Source organism: Protomyctophum bolini (genome assembly GCF_963924005.1).
Source record: "Protomyctophum bolini genome assembly, chromosome: 7".
NCBI classification, from domain to species: Eukaryota; Metazoa; Chordata; class Actinopteri; order Myctophiformes; family Myctophidae; genus Protomyctophum; species Protomyctophum bolini.
Window position 1 is genome coordinate 39,210,078 of NC_137868.1, and position 13,788 is coordinate 39,223,865.

The window sequence follows — 13,788 nt, forward strand, 5'->3', positions numbered from 1 at the left end:
ATGGTGACTGAGTGTTGTATTAGGTACAGATACAGTATGGTGACTGAGTGTTGTATTAGGTACAGATACAGTATGGTGACTGAGTGTTGTATTAGGTACAGATACAGTATGGTGACTGAGTGTTGTATTAGGTACAGATACAGTATGGTGACTGAGTGTTGTATTAGGTACAGATACAGTATGGTGACTGAGTGTTGTATTAGGTACAGATACAGTATGGTGACTGAGTGTTGTATTAGGTACAGATACAGTATGGTGACTGAGTGTTGTATTAGGTACAGATACAGTATGGTGACTGAGTGTTGTATTAGGTTGAGATACAGTATGGTGACTGAGTGTTGTATTAGGTACAGATACAGTATGGTGACTGAGTGTTGTATTAGGTACAGATACAGTATGGTGACTGAGTGTTGTATTAGGTACAGATACAGTATGGTGACTGAGTGTTGTATTAGGTACAGATACAGTATGGTGACTGAGTGTTGTATTAGGTACAGATACAGTATGGTGACTGAGTGTTGTATTAGGTACAGATACAGTATGGTGACTGAGTGTTGTATTAGGTACAGATACAGTATGGTGACTGAGTGTTGTATTAGGTTGAGATACAGTATGGTGACTGAGTGTTGTATTAGGTACAGATACAGTATGGTGACTGAGTGTTGTATTAGGTACAGATACAGTATGGTGACTGAGTGTTGTATTAGGTACAGATACAGTATGGTGACTGAGTGTTGTATTAGGTACAGATACAGTATGGTGACTGAGTGTTGTATTAGGTACAGATACAGTATGGTGACTGAGTGTTGTATTAGGTACAGATACAGTATGGTGACTGAGTGTTGTATTAGGTACAGATACAGTATGGTGACTGAGTGTTGTATTAGGTACAGATACAGTATGGTGACTGAGTGTTGTATTAGGTACAGATACAGTATGGTGACTGAGTGTTGTATTAGGTACAGATACAGTATGGTGACTGAGTGTTGTATTAGGTTTAGATACAGTATGGTGACTGAGTGTTGTATTAGGTTGAGATACAGTATGGTGACTGAGTGTTGTATTAGGTACAGATACAGTATGGTGACTGAGTGTTGTATTAGGTACAGATACAGTATGGTGACTGAGTGTTGTATTAGGTACAGATACAGTATGGTGACTGAGTGTTGTATTAGGTACAGATACAGTATGGTGACTGAGTGTTGTATTAGGTACAGATACAGTATGGTGACTGAGTGTTGTATTAGGTTGAGATACAGTATGGTGACTGAGTGTTGTATTAGGTACAGATACAGTATGGTGACTGAGTGTTGTATTAGGTACAGATACAGTATGGTGACTGAGTGTTGTATTAGGTACAGATACAGTATGGTGACTGAGTGTTGTATTAGGTACAGATACAGTATGGTGACTGAGTGTTGTATTAGGTACAGATACAGTATGGTGACTGAGTGTTGTATTAGGTACAGATACAGTATGGTGACTGAGTGTTGTATTAGGTACAGATACAGTATGGTGACTGAGTGTTGTATTAGGTTTAGATACAGTATGGTGACTGAGTGTTGTATTAGGTTGAGATACAGTATGGTGACTGAGTGTTGTATTAGGTTGAGATATAGTATGGTGACCAATAACAGATTTTTGGGTTTGATGCAATCCTGATTTTGTCCCAGACTGCTTTTTTGTCAAAAAGTTTTCCAATACATTTAAAAAACTTAATTTGATTAAAGTTACGAGCATTTAACAAACATTTTTTTCCAAAACAGCTTATCTACCGATTGTAGATTTGTCAACATATTTTCCTATGATGATAATGGTGCTGCTGCGATTATTTTTTCCCTATAATGACATGCCAAAAATAGGGATGCCAGGTTGAAATTAAAATCAGCACATAATGGGCTACATAATTGCCAGTAGAGTACTGATGCCGTCCAAACAGTCAAATAATGGCTGTAATAGCCAAACCGAAATGTTGCTCTGGCTCTACTGAGGATTTCATGACCAACAGGTCATCATGACACATGCTGCTCATCAAATCAACCCATTCAGTTCCCTCATGTGTCCTGCGGATGGAGCTGTTGTAACTGTGGATGTGCCATCAGGATAGAAATCCCTCACTTTGAGTGAAAGGCATCACAGACGTAAACCATGCCTGGAAAATGTACACAACGGTCAATAGATAGTTAACACTACCCATGGATTCAAGTTCTCAGTCGCCACGATTCCATAGAAGCCAGCATGTCTTACAGTGTGGAAGCATATGTTGCACAGCGAAAATCGATCTACAAGCTCTCGACGCATTGGGACTTACTCTTGATCTTGATTCAAGCTCTCAATCAAGCTTTATTGAGAGCTTGTAGATCGGATATTTTTAGTTATTGTTTTATGATTTGAGAATCAACATATTTCTAGTGTCACACTAGCAATATGTTCAGAAGCATTCCATAGTCTCAGATATTTCGCATTAATTAAAGCAAAGGTTAAAGCCTCAGTCTGTGCACTTCTCCACCTGGGTGGTATGTAGAACAGCAGGAACAACATGACTAATTGTGTTAATTCTTTAGGAAACAGCGTGGGTGGGGGCTCCTTTCACACTGTTACAACATTTTTCAGTCATGACATTTAATTTAGCTTTAATCCATGAATAATACCATTCTGAATATTCATGATATTAACCCATTTAGACCTGAGCTTGATTCTACAAAATGTCTTCTAAATCATGACAGTTTTCTGAAAGACCTCATGTTTCTATGTCAGTGGTGTGAGTTTAAAAAAATAGCTAAATTATAACCACCAAAAGGGGTTCCTGCCCAGAATGGGTCTAAACACTTATTGATTGATGACATGAATTGTTTGTGTGTTGTGGCTCTGATTCTCGTCTCATAATAAACTATGTTATCTCGCAAGCCATCCGATCTGGCCGTAAAGCGAATGTCCTTTAGAATTTAAATGTAAATATATATATTTTAAAATATATATAACGGAAATTATGAACAGGTGAGAGCTTCCTTTCTCAGCTTTCGGGAGGTGTAGTTCCAGTACTCTATGGCAACTATGGCTCATGGTTCCTAATTATCATACATTCATACTCACTTTAATTCTCGTTTGCTTGAGTCGCATAATGTGTATAAAGCTCTGTATTCCCATCAGGCCAGTCAGTCAGTCAAAGCTGTGAGACATTAATTACATTTCAGGAGATATGAGCCAAGTGGCTCACACACTACACAGCCTGTGAGAGATGTTCCAAATTACATCCATGTGCCAAATAATCTGGCCCATAGGGATCGTTTTACACAGTTTAAGTTAGGCTTCACGGTCTGCTGGGCTCCCTTCGGTCACATGGGGGCGCGTTGTTGCCTGATGCATGTTCTTGTCTGCCCCATGGAGTTGGATAAGCTATAGCAAAACTGTAGCCTGAAAAGGTTATTCAGATCAGAAATCACTCAAATAATAATCAACTTCAAACTTCAAACCGAGATAATGCTTGATTTTTGCGATCATCAATACAATGAATCAATGATAGGTTGCTCCTTCTCCTTGTAGTCTATTGCTGCAGCCTAGTTGTCAGAGAAAAACTTTGTTGGCATAGTATGTTTCTGCAAATCACGGATACGTTCAATATCGCCATTTCTGAACAAAACATATGTTTATCCAGATGAATAAAATAAATAGCTGTCAAGAGATGGAGAGACTCATGTTACTGAACCATCACTCTATACATCAGTAATCAGTGCAATCAGTAGGCTACTATCAGAATATAGAGCAACTTATTAATTATTTTAACCAAAGCAAATCACTTTCCCTACCTATCTTTTTACCGGTTCAGGAATGTTATGTTGGAGCGGAACTCAATAACAGAAAAGTCTAAATAATGGTTCAGCTCAGAAGAAACTAAAAAAAAAAAAAAAAAGTGATGCATTGTGAGCTTGTAGATCAGCTATTTTCAACAATTGTCGCCCCCAGAATAGGGACATTAGGGTTGATGTAGTTAAATGTGTCTAGCAATATTTGAATCCATTGAATCATATAATTGGCATGAGAGTGAGTGAGCAGATTTAAAATGTGAGGGAGACCAGAGGTCTCACGGTGCCAAGGTTTTTCAATACTCAATAGATTCAGGCCAGATTTTGACAGCATGCTTTACATTACTTTTAGGATGGAGGGGAGGCGACATGGACTGTCTGTGTGAGCCGTCTGAGGAGCACATATCGATCGGTTATGATAGTGACACCTTGCATATTATTATCTTCAAGTCTAGTGACTATTAAAATGATATACAATGCAGCTTTAGTATGCATAAGCATTAACCCCCTCACAGTGAAAAGCCAGACTTACAATTACACTGGTAATATTTATGCAAACTGCCGCAATGCGATAGGCTAGCCTTGATAACGTTGTTTATTTTTTCCATGTCCCCAAGCAGTTTTTAAAATAAATTTCCCTTGTTTTCAATTATTGACACTAAGAGTCTGAGTAGAAGCCTTGAGGCTGGTAAAGACAATGGATTTGCAAGGCCCAGCTAACATTCTGTGTTTACTGTTCATGAAGTGCCTGTGGAGACAAGCACGCTGAAATACTTTCTAGTGAAATGCAGGGCCTTATGCCAAAGTTAATTCTTAGAAGTCTTTGAATGACACACTATTTAAAAGATGAACGTATTATAGTATTTATCCTGTGAGAACTAAACAGCAGTGACAGGAGTGAACAAACACTAGGCTATACCGATGATATATTGATATTATATCGATATATTATGATAGGAGACTTGATATCGCCTGAGATTTTAGATATCGTAATGTCGTGATATGACTGTTGTCTTTTCCTGGTTTTAATCACTTAAGCAAAAATGTTTAAAAATAGCGGAAATATGCCTATGCATAGCGTGTAGCGGTCCGCTGGAAATGGTCAGAATATTTGGTCAGAATATTTGATGTGATTTTGTTAATATCATTAGCCCTACCAGACACTATGCGATAGCTGTCACTGAAAGGTCCATCTGCAGTACTGCAGAATGATTCAGAAACACCGTGGGCCAGATTCTGAGTCACATACTCTGACTGTGAGAGAACAAAACACACAGAAACTATTCCTGGGTCAACAGACATTTTAACCACATTAGCAACTGTGAGCTGGCTTTCTGGATTTGGCAGCCGTTTTTAGTGCTGAAATATTAATTATCTTCGGAAAGGCGTGCACTGAACCGACGTGTGCATATATGGTCGCTGTCGAGTGGAAACCTTGCATATCTAAAACGATTAATTTTCATGAAATGAAAAAGAAGGAATAGATTAAAAAAAAACCCTGTTCCAAATGGTTTGCAGTCATGGGTTTCTTAGTTACACGCTAGTTAACAACCTCAAATTGCTGGAGTCGCTATTTTGGGCATGTCATTATAGGCTAAGTTTGATGTGATGCGTTGTGAGCTTTTAGAACTTTTATTTTATATGGTTGAATATTTGTGAAACACAAAGACCACTGAATTCGATACAATAAAAACTAAATGTGGACTGGAGATACATGGTTTCCACCTGACAATGACGATATGTTCCACATACCAGTGGCTCTCACCTCCAGTCCAGAAGAATCCCAAAAATACTGTGAATGCAATTTCAGTAGCCAGACTTCCCAATAACAGAGTGGCATACTTTTTATTATACAAAAAGGTTGTTTCGAGATAGCAATCTGATTGGTTGAAACAGCATTCTTAAACGACAGTATAGGAACACCTAATCAAAACAAAGAAATCACCTGCTCTGTTCTCCTAGAGCACAGAAGACTCGGTGGCTAGGCTAGCTAGTTTCTTGGGACATTTGTGGTCGTAGATGATAAAGAACACCTTCTTGTGTAATATTATATTATATTATACTCAAAGCAGAGATATACTGACAAAGGTACAGTATGTGGACTAATTCTCCTGCTTTACAGATATCCGACTGTCTGCAGGGACAGATTTTTTAAAACTATTTTAAGATTACAATGTTTACCTGGCAAAGAATCAGGAGGGATTGTTTCTTTAGTTTTTTATCCCTAGCGTTTCTTTTCGCTTGTTTTTACAATCTTGCAGTTTGAAGGTCACAAGCATTATTTGACGGATCTTTTAGCCTGACTTCAACAGTTTCGAGGTGTGTGTGTGTGTGTGTGTGTGTGTGTGTGTGTGTGTGTGTGTGTGTGCGCGCGCGAGTGTGTGTACGTGCTTGTCCGTGAGTGCGTTTTAAGATTAGGTTGATTTAAGGCCAGCAGTTCCCCAGATGGCTAAACAGCAGGCCCTTCTGGAGAGGCTGATATAAGCAGCTGCTGACCCTCACAGATAGTACAGTTGTCGGCTGTAATACGCTCATGGTTGATAAATTGCTGTTGTGAAGGATAGTACTTCACATCAGCCGTTTGTAATAATGTGATGTCTTATCTTATATATTGTACAGTAGATACATAATAAAATTTACAACAGTAGGGCGATGTTAACTTTCCTCTTCTACCCCAGATTTGAACCCGGTTTGCTGAACATTTTACCATAATTAAGAGCCTGCCTGCTTGCTCACATTTAATCTTGGCCATCAGTTCAGATCCTGTGTCTAGGTGAGACATGACATGACATGACATCGAAAATGTCTAAATAGATAAACTGGGAGACTAAATGCAACCACCCCAATTGTATAAGTTATATTGTATTACCAAAAGTTGAATCTCCAACACAACGTTATACAATAATTATGTAGTGGGGGTCCCTGGTTCATCTCTCTCTGAGCTATGTTGTCCTTGGCCTGAAAAACGTTGACGACCCCTGCCTAAAGGTGCGTTCAGACTTGAATTTAAATACTCGCCTCGGTTCGTCCCGTTTGTGTTGCGCCAGGTCTCGCTGCACCTGTACTTCTCGCTGGACCAGTTAGAATGCTAAGAATCCCAACTGTCTGAGAAATTTCGCTTGACTGAATGCGTTTTTGACCATGTCCAAATCATTATGGCAGATTACTGAATTATGTTCAGCTGGGGTTTTCAACAGCAATTATGTACACCTTGCATGTAATGATAATTCCAAACTACTCTCTCTCCCTCTCTCGCTCTCTCTCTGTCCCAGGTGTTTCAATGAGGAGAGCTGTCTGTCTCTGAAGATGTTGGAGGGCTACCTGGTGGTGCTGCAACCCGACGCTCCACAGATTTCTCTGTCTGGGGTCGGACCCCACCTGGCCCGTCCTGCCCCAGAGTTTGAGGGTCCCCGCGGCGTCCCCCTGTTCCCCGAGCTCAGGATCGTCTGTTCGCTGTCTCACGCCGTCAACACGGCTGCACAGGGGATGGAAGGGGGAGGTGAGTTTTGCAGATTAGACAATTCGCTGATGCCCTTTACCAGGACATTCAATGAGTGAGCATCAAGCACACTTCAGCAGGTTATAGTCTGTTGATGGACAAAGTGTTATGGAATAACTGGGGGCGTGCGGTGGCTCATGGGTAGAGTGGCTGTATGGTAACCGCCAAGGTTGCCAGTTCGAACCCCCGGAGTTAGTGTCGAAGTGTCCTTGAGCAAGACACTGAACCCCTGATTGCTTCTGATATGCTGGTTGGTGTCTTGCGTGGTTTCCGCCGCCATCGGCGTATGAATGTGTGTGTGAATGGGTGAATTAATGTAATGCACAATCTATGTAAAGCGCCTTGGATAAAGGCGCTATATACTGTAAATGCACCATTCACCAACTGGAGTTTAGTCTAACCTGTGCCTCAGGCATCAGCAGAGTGAACCCTTATTATTGCATGCCTCTTCTTTTGATCCCCAGATCAGATATTTTTTTATATTTGTTGTACAAAGACGTACACAGATTGACTGGCATATGATCACTGCTTAACCCATTCTGAACGGGAACCCATTTTGGTGTTAGCATCATGTTATGCTTTAGCTATTGAAAAATAGCAGATCTACAAGCTCGTAGCGCGCCACCGAGTGGCGCGCTACGAGCTTGTAGGTCTGCTATTTTGTTTGAAAAATCGAAGAACGACTGACATTTTTAGAATCTGATCTCAGGTCAGAATGGGTTAATCAGACCAGTGGTGTGTCCAGTGGAAACCTTGTATGAATCTGATCTCAGGTCAGAATGGGTTAATGGATCATTTGAGCCAGGCACTCTCAGAGGCATTTATTCTTTATTATTGCTAAGACAGTAAGACCTCTCGAGTCTCAACAGACCTTTTTTCATGGGAGCCATATTGACATGAAATAGTAGAGTAAACACAGGTGTTACAAATGCTAAGCCCCGCTCCACAGAGTAGCTACCGAAGTCTGACGAATGTACACATCCTACCTGGGTCACGTTTGTTCTACCCATTCTGAATTCCCATAGCCTGTTTTTTTTAATATCGTTCCTAATCAGAACTGATGTGTTCCAAAAAGAAACAAATGATCCTGACGCTTTGACTCATATGGATATGAAGAATCAACTGACGGCGAGAAAACCCTACAGTTACTGCCACCCAATTAATAATGTTTTTTTGCCAGAAACAGATCAAATATGAGTGACTGACTATCATAATGATACAGAACCACCTCCGCGACAATATCGATGAACGAGGTCAATACGTGATTGGCTCAGGAAAAAAACTAAAACAAGAAAAACACCTTCATATCCGTTTTTGGTTCAAATTTGCTGCAGAGCAAATCAAAATGAAGCTACATGTATGGGAAAATAAAATGGAACGGGAAATGAGTATGCCACCTTCTAGAAATCCAGGACTACCGTTATTCATCTCCATTCTAGTACTTCAATGGTCGTTTTCTTGCCCTTTACATCACAACTTTCATTTGTCTTGTATTTCTATCTATCTTGCTGTATCTTGCCTGCAAACGTTGAATCTTGACTCTTGAGCTTAACCTCCAACAGTATGTAAAGTTAACACTCCCTTGCAGTCTCACAGCAATTTATGAGACTTTAATGGTGTCAAACAGACATAATAAGTTCACAGCCTGTGCACAACCCATCTGCGGCGATGTGTAAATGGAAATGAACTGAACTGCGAGGGAGGCCATCTGCGGAGTGCATTCAAGCTGTTTGTCACATGGCGAGGATGATTATGTAAGTTTCCTGTAGTTTTCCTTTCTCCTCTTCCTCATCTTCCGTCCTTCATCCAACAGCACTGATGTCGGATGCCGTGGCCCACACTTTGGATGGCTGCGAGGTGCAGCCCTTGGGGGAGGAGCTAAACCCAGAGAGGGAGGAGCTTCTGGTGGATATTGACGTTCTGCGAGAGAGAGGCCTGGAGATCATTAACACCACCGCGTACATCGCCATTACAGGTACTATTAGCATAATACAAGTGGCCTAAGGCAAATGCCCCCCCTCACCTCTACAAATCTCTCTGTCCAGGCTATGGCTTGTAAATAAAAATAAAAATAAAAATAATAATAATAATAACATAATAATTATTATAAAACACATTCCTAAAACACTCATGGACACACTCACTCATACACATTCATTGTTGTGTTTCATTTTTAACTAAGGGACTGCAATGGAAATAAGCCGTTGGCTTTCTTGCATTTATCCTTTTGATGGTGATGTATAACTATGTGCATTTTTCTGTACATGTAAACATTGTCAATAAACAAATCAATCAATCAATCAATCAATCAATCAATCAATCAATCAATCAATTAATTTCATTAACAAATATACTGTATATCCTTTAAGTACCTTTTCCTCTTTGGGCGATTTATACACACTTGGTACTACTCAGTTTATCAACAAGAAAGTTTAAAGTCCCCCTCATTCAGCAGCAGTTGAAAGAGAGGAGAAAAACATCTTCATATCCATCGCTACCCATTCTATTGCACCACAAGCTGTTCAGTATTGACTTAACGTATTTTTTCTCCTCCTCATTTTGCGTCTAGGAGCTGAATCCATCTCCGTGTATGAGGACGTCCTTCGTTCAGTCCGCTATCGTCTGGCCAAAGGCTCGGCTCGCTTTGAGAGGCGTTTCCGTCTGTCCTGCTCTGAGATGAACGGCAGGTACACCAGCAATGAGCTGACACTGGAGGTGAGACCCAAAGGGATCAGAAGACGCTCATATCTAGATGATGGTTGAGATAATAGACAATAATACTAGGCATTATTACCCTAATAAAGAAGTGTGTCTGTTGAACTGCAGATGTTTTGTTTCGTCACTGCTAAACCCCTTATCCCTAAACGTATTATTATTTTTTTTACTATTTTGAAAAACATTTTTGAATAGTTCAACTAGCCAATCTACATTGACACGTTGTGAGCTTGTAGACTGGCCATTTTAACTATTAAAAATGCTTTGTAAAATAGTAAAAAAAAAGGCAAAGTAGTTTAGGGATAAGGGGTTTAGCTGTTGAGTCAAAATGGCTCATCTGTTTGGCGTAATAATCAATACATTGTTCTAAATCCATCAATGTGCTCCTTATTGCATAATAAGCAAATCAAAAGCACCACAGATGGCATGCAAATGCAGATATAATGTAAAGATAGCAGTGAATTGGACAGAAAAGAAAATCCATAACTGACATTGCATGTAATCACCGTGTAGTAGATCGATTGTCACAAATTGACTAAACATCCTCACATTTGATAGTGGAGTATTTAATTCAGTGCAAAGGGCTAAAAGATGTGGGAGTACAATGGTTACATTCATAGTGGCAGAGTATAGTATCCCAGCCAATTAAATTGCATTGTATTCTCTGTTTTACGCCTCCTCTCCATATTTCTGTTCTTCCCGTCTTCCTCCAGGTAAACTTCCTCCACTCTCTGGACAGTCTGTATCACCCTTCCCACCTGCTGGCTTCTCAGCAGCAATTCCTCCATCCCTCCCATCACTCTGGAGAGCTGAGTGGTCACACCCTGCCCAACCCACACCGCAACTCAGGTGAGACACCAACATGCACCTGGACGCACTGACGCCTTGTACCACAAGGTGTCACTGGAACCAAGAACGGTGCACTTCTTCCTGTCTTCCAGTAGATACTGTATCTGAATGTTAGATGAATTGTTCACTTTTTCATAAAAGCATGACACTTGGTACACTTCTACAGTTTGGGGTCCTGAATATTTTATGGAACCGTTACCAATACACCTCGTGGTTGCCATTTTACTTTCCGCCATAACTGAATGTATCTTTCATCAAATATCCTAAACCAAGGATTACAATGATATCATATACTGACGGAGGGGTGGCTGTGGAGGTCTAGGGGCAGGGCAGAAGGAAAAAAATCCACGAGTTGAGCACAATTACTGGGTGATTGTGAAAGTTTTCTTTCTTTACAGTTTTGTTTATTCAGGATTTGCGCATACATTAAATAAAATAATGACATATTTGAAATATATGTGATAAACCCTACAGGACATAACAAAATAAATTAATGTGGTTGTTGAAAAAGTTGAAATTTTTAAATTAAAAGCACCCCTGGTTGTCAACAGAATTTATCTTCTTTTTACTCAAATGGAATGGAAATGAGATGCAAAAAAAGAATGTCCACCACAGAGAACAAAAAGGACCACCGGATCTCAGGGGATTACTGATCCCTGGGTAGTTCAGGTGCAGCAACAGCAGTAATGAAACACAGAATAGGCACTGGCATGAGTAGAGCGATACAAATAAGTTTAAAAATAAGAATATAAATAGACTTAGAATCTGCACTTGGTCTGACTGGGTTATTATAACATAATGAACATCTTACAATAAATGTGTGATATATCTGCACGTACATACTACGCGTATGTCTGTGCATCCGTCTGTAGTTATCTCGAGAACCACCCGACCTCAGACGTTCGGTTAGAGTCATTTTGTCAAGAACCACCGATCCGATCATATACCACCAATATGCCCATATATAGTATAGGCATATATGGAGATCCAGTTGTACAGAACTGACTGATGACATCAGGGATCTCAATATATGGGCATAATAGGGACAAGACGCTGATGAAGGCCTGGGTAGCCGAAATGCGTATATAGAAAAATCACCATGTGAGTGTGGACTGTTTCTATAGACCATAAAGGGACAAGGACAGAGATTTCCATATGTGGGCATAAAGGGGACACATAATAAATCGTTGATAAGTGTTGTGCTTATTATGTCTTTCTGACAGTGGTGCCGGGAGCTGCAACAGTCATTATCATGGTGTGTGTGGGCTTCCTGGTTGTCATGGTGATTTTGGGTGTGTTCCGAATCCGCTCCATCCATCGCCGTGGCGAGGGTGCCAGGGGCGCAACTAAAGAGGGCAGTGGCCAATGGGACGACTCAGCTCTCACCATCATTGTCAACCCTATGGAGGTAATAACCTAAATTGTCAATTGGCTAAAACTCCGACCTGCACTAGATAACAGCAGTAACAGTGACTTAAACCTTGGTAACTAGTTTTACAGGTCAGTGAGGTCACAGGTCATGACATTATAGGGTTTCCATTGAACTGCAGACATATCAATGATACGTTTAGTTAGCCTCACGTAGCCAGCCTACATCTGCCTTTGCAATGCATATTGTCATTTCCTTCAGCTTCACTACATACTATTGCCCTGCGGCTTCATATGGTATAACTGTTTAAATCCCTTTGTCTGAATGCGGTATTTTTCTCACCCGTAGTCCTACGAGTCTCGTATGGGCATTTCTGCCGACACAGAAGGAGAGGGCGAGGAAGACGAGGAGGCAGCGGAGTCACCTGACGATGCCAGCGATGACCAGCGAATCATCATCAAGAAGGAGGGAAGAGACGGCAACCCTCGCCGCTACTGAGCCAAGTGGTCACGGGGAAACCGCGCTTCGGCTCGTCACGCTCACACACACTCTTCAATATGTTTAATATCGACAACTGCTAACACCTCTAGTTTAAGGAATGTATGCTTACCAACACTACGCACAACACACACAACACATACACACACACTGTAATACTCTTAACAAACTATGCCATCTGTGACCTATAGCTGACAATAATGCAGGAAGTTGTTTTCCACCTAAATGTTTTATGGCACAATGTATACTGTACCCGTCGATGTAAAGTCAACTGCCTGACTTGCACCAGTTCACCAGTTGCACCAGTTCTAAATCACAAGGTGGTAAGAAGTCTGTATAGGTGTAGCACGGGTTGAATGAGATTGTTCTGTTTTGCTAAAACCAAAACACAAAAGAAGATTGTGTTTTAGTATCATATGTAGAGTGAATCATGAGTGACACAGATTAATATGGAAGCAATTCACAACATAGAGTATGGCATTGTGTAGCTCTGTGGGGTTAACACGCGCAAGCATTTCTTCCTCACCACATCATGGTGACTTGAGTCTCTTTGCTGCACAATCTCTTTCTTCCACTTTTTTAGTGGTTCTCAATGTGGGGTCCTTAAGGGGGTTCCAAATTGTCAATTTGGTTCCATTCCACTCTCGGAGTTAAATTAACTTCGTTTTACGTACGCTTTTACAGTGTACGTAGATTCGATTGGGTTCCGTGGCCTAATGCATATCAGACCTTGAATTCAAAAAGGTTGAGAATAAATATATCTACATACAATACATTTCTCTATTACAGTGATACCCCCCCCCCAGAGTGAACGTCTTACGACGTCAGAGGTTACTGGTCATTATGAGGTCAGAAACACTAGCCTCCTTATACAAAATAAATAACAGTTTAGAGAATATGGATGTACAGTACACTGGTTTGAACACGCCAGGAGGTAAAATGAAAGCCAGCCAGTATACTGTCTATTTTGGTACAATGAAAATCATTGAGAACTTCAGCAAGCAAACAACTCATTTTTCTCAAACTAAAGATTTTAGCATAACATTGCAGCGCAT

The 13,788-nt window shown here is 40.6% G+C and overlaps 1 protein-coding gene across 1 annotated transcript in view; it reads left to right on the top strand.

The window, feature by feature from the left end:
- Positions 1-13,788, top strand: part of clstn3 (calsyntenin 3) — a 38,895-nt gene that overhangs the window by 23,375 nt on the left and 1,732 nt on the right. Inside the window, exons 14-19 of the mRNA XM_080767498.1 lie at positions 7,076-7,302; positions 9,116-9,277; positions 9,872-10,017; positions 10,731-10,866; positions 12,090-12,274; positions 12,584-13,788. The exon at positions 12,584-13,788 is cut by the window's right edge and continues 1,732 nt beyond it. Coding sequence (XP_080623624.1) covers positions 7,076-7,302; positions 9,116-9,277; positions 9,872-10,017; positions 10,731-10,866; positions 12,090-12,274; positions 12,584-12,733 — 1,006 coding nt within the window. The 3' untranslated portion in view covers positions 12,734-13,788. The remainder of the gene's footprint in view (positions 1-7,075; positions 7,303-9,115; positions 9,278-9,871; positions 10,018-10,730; positions 10,867-12,089; positions 12,275-12,583) is intronic.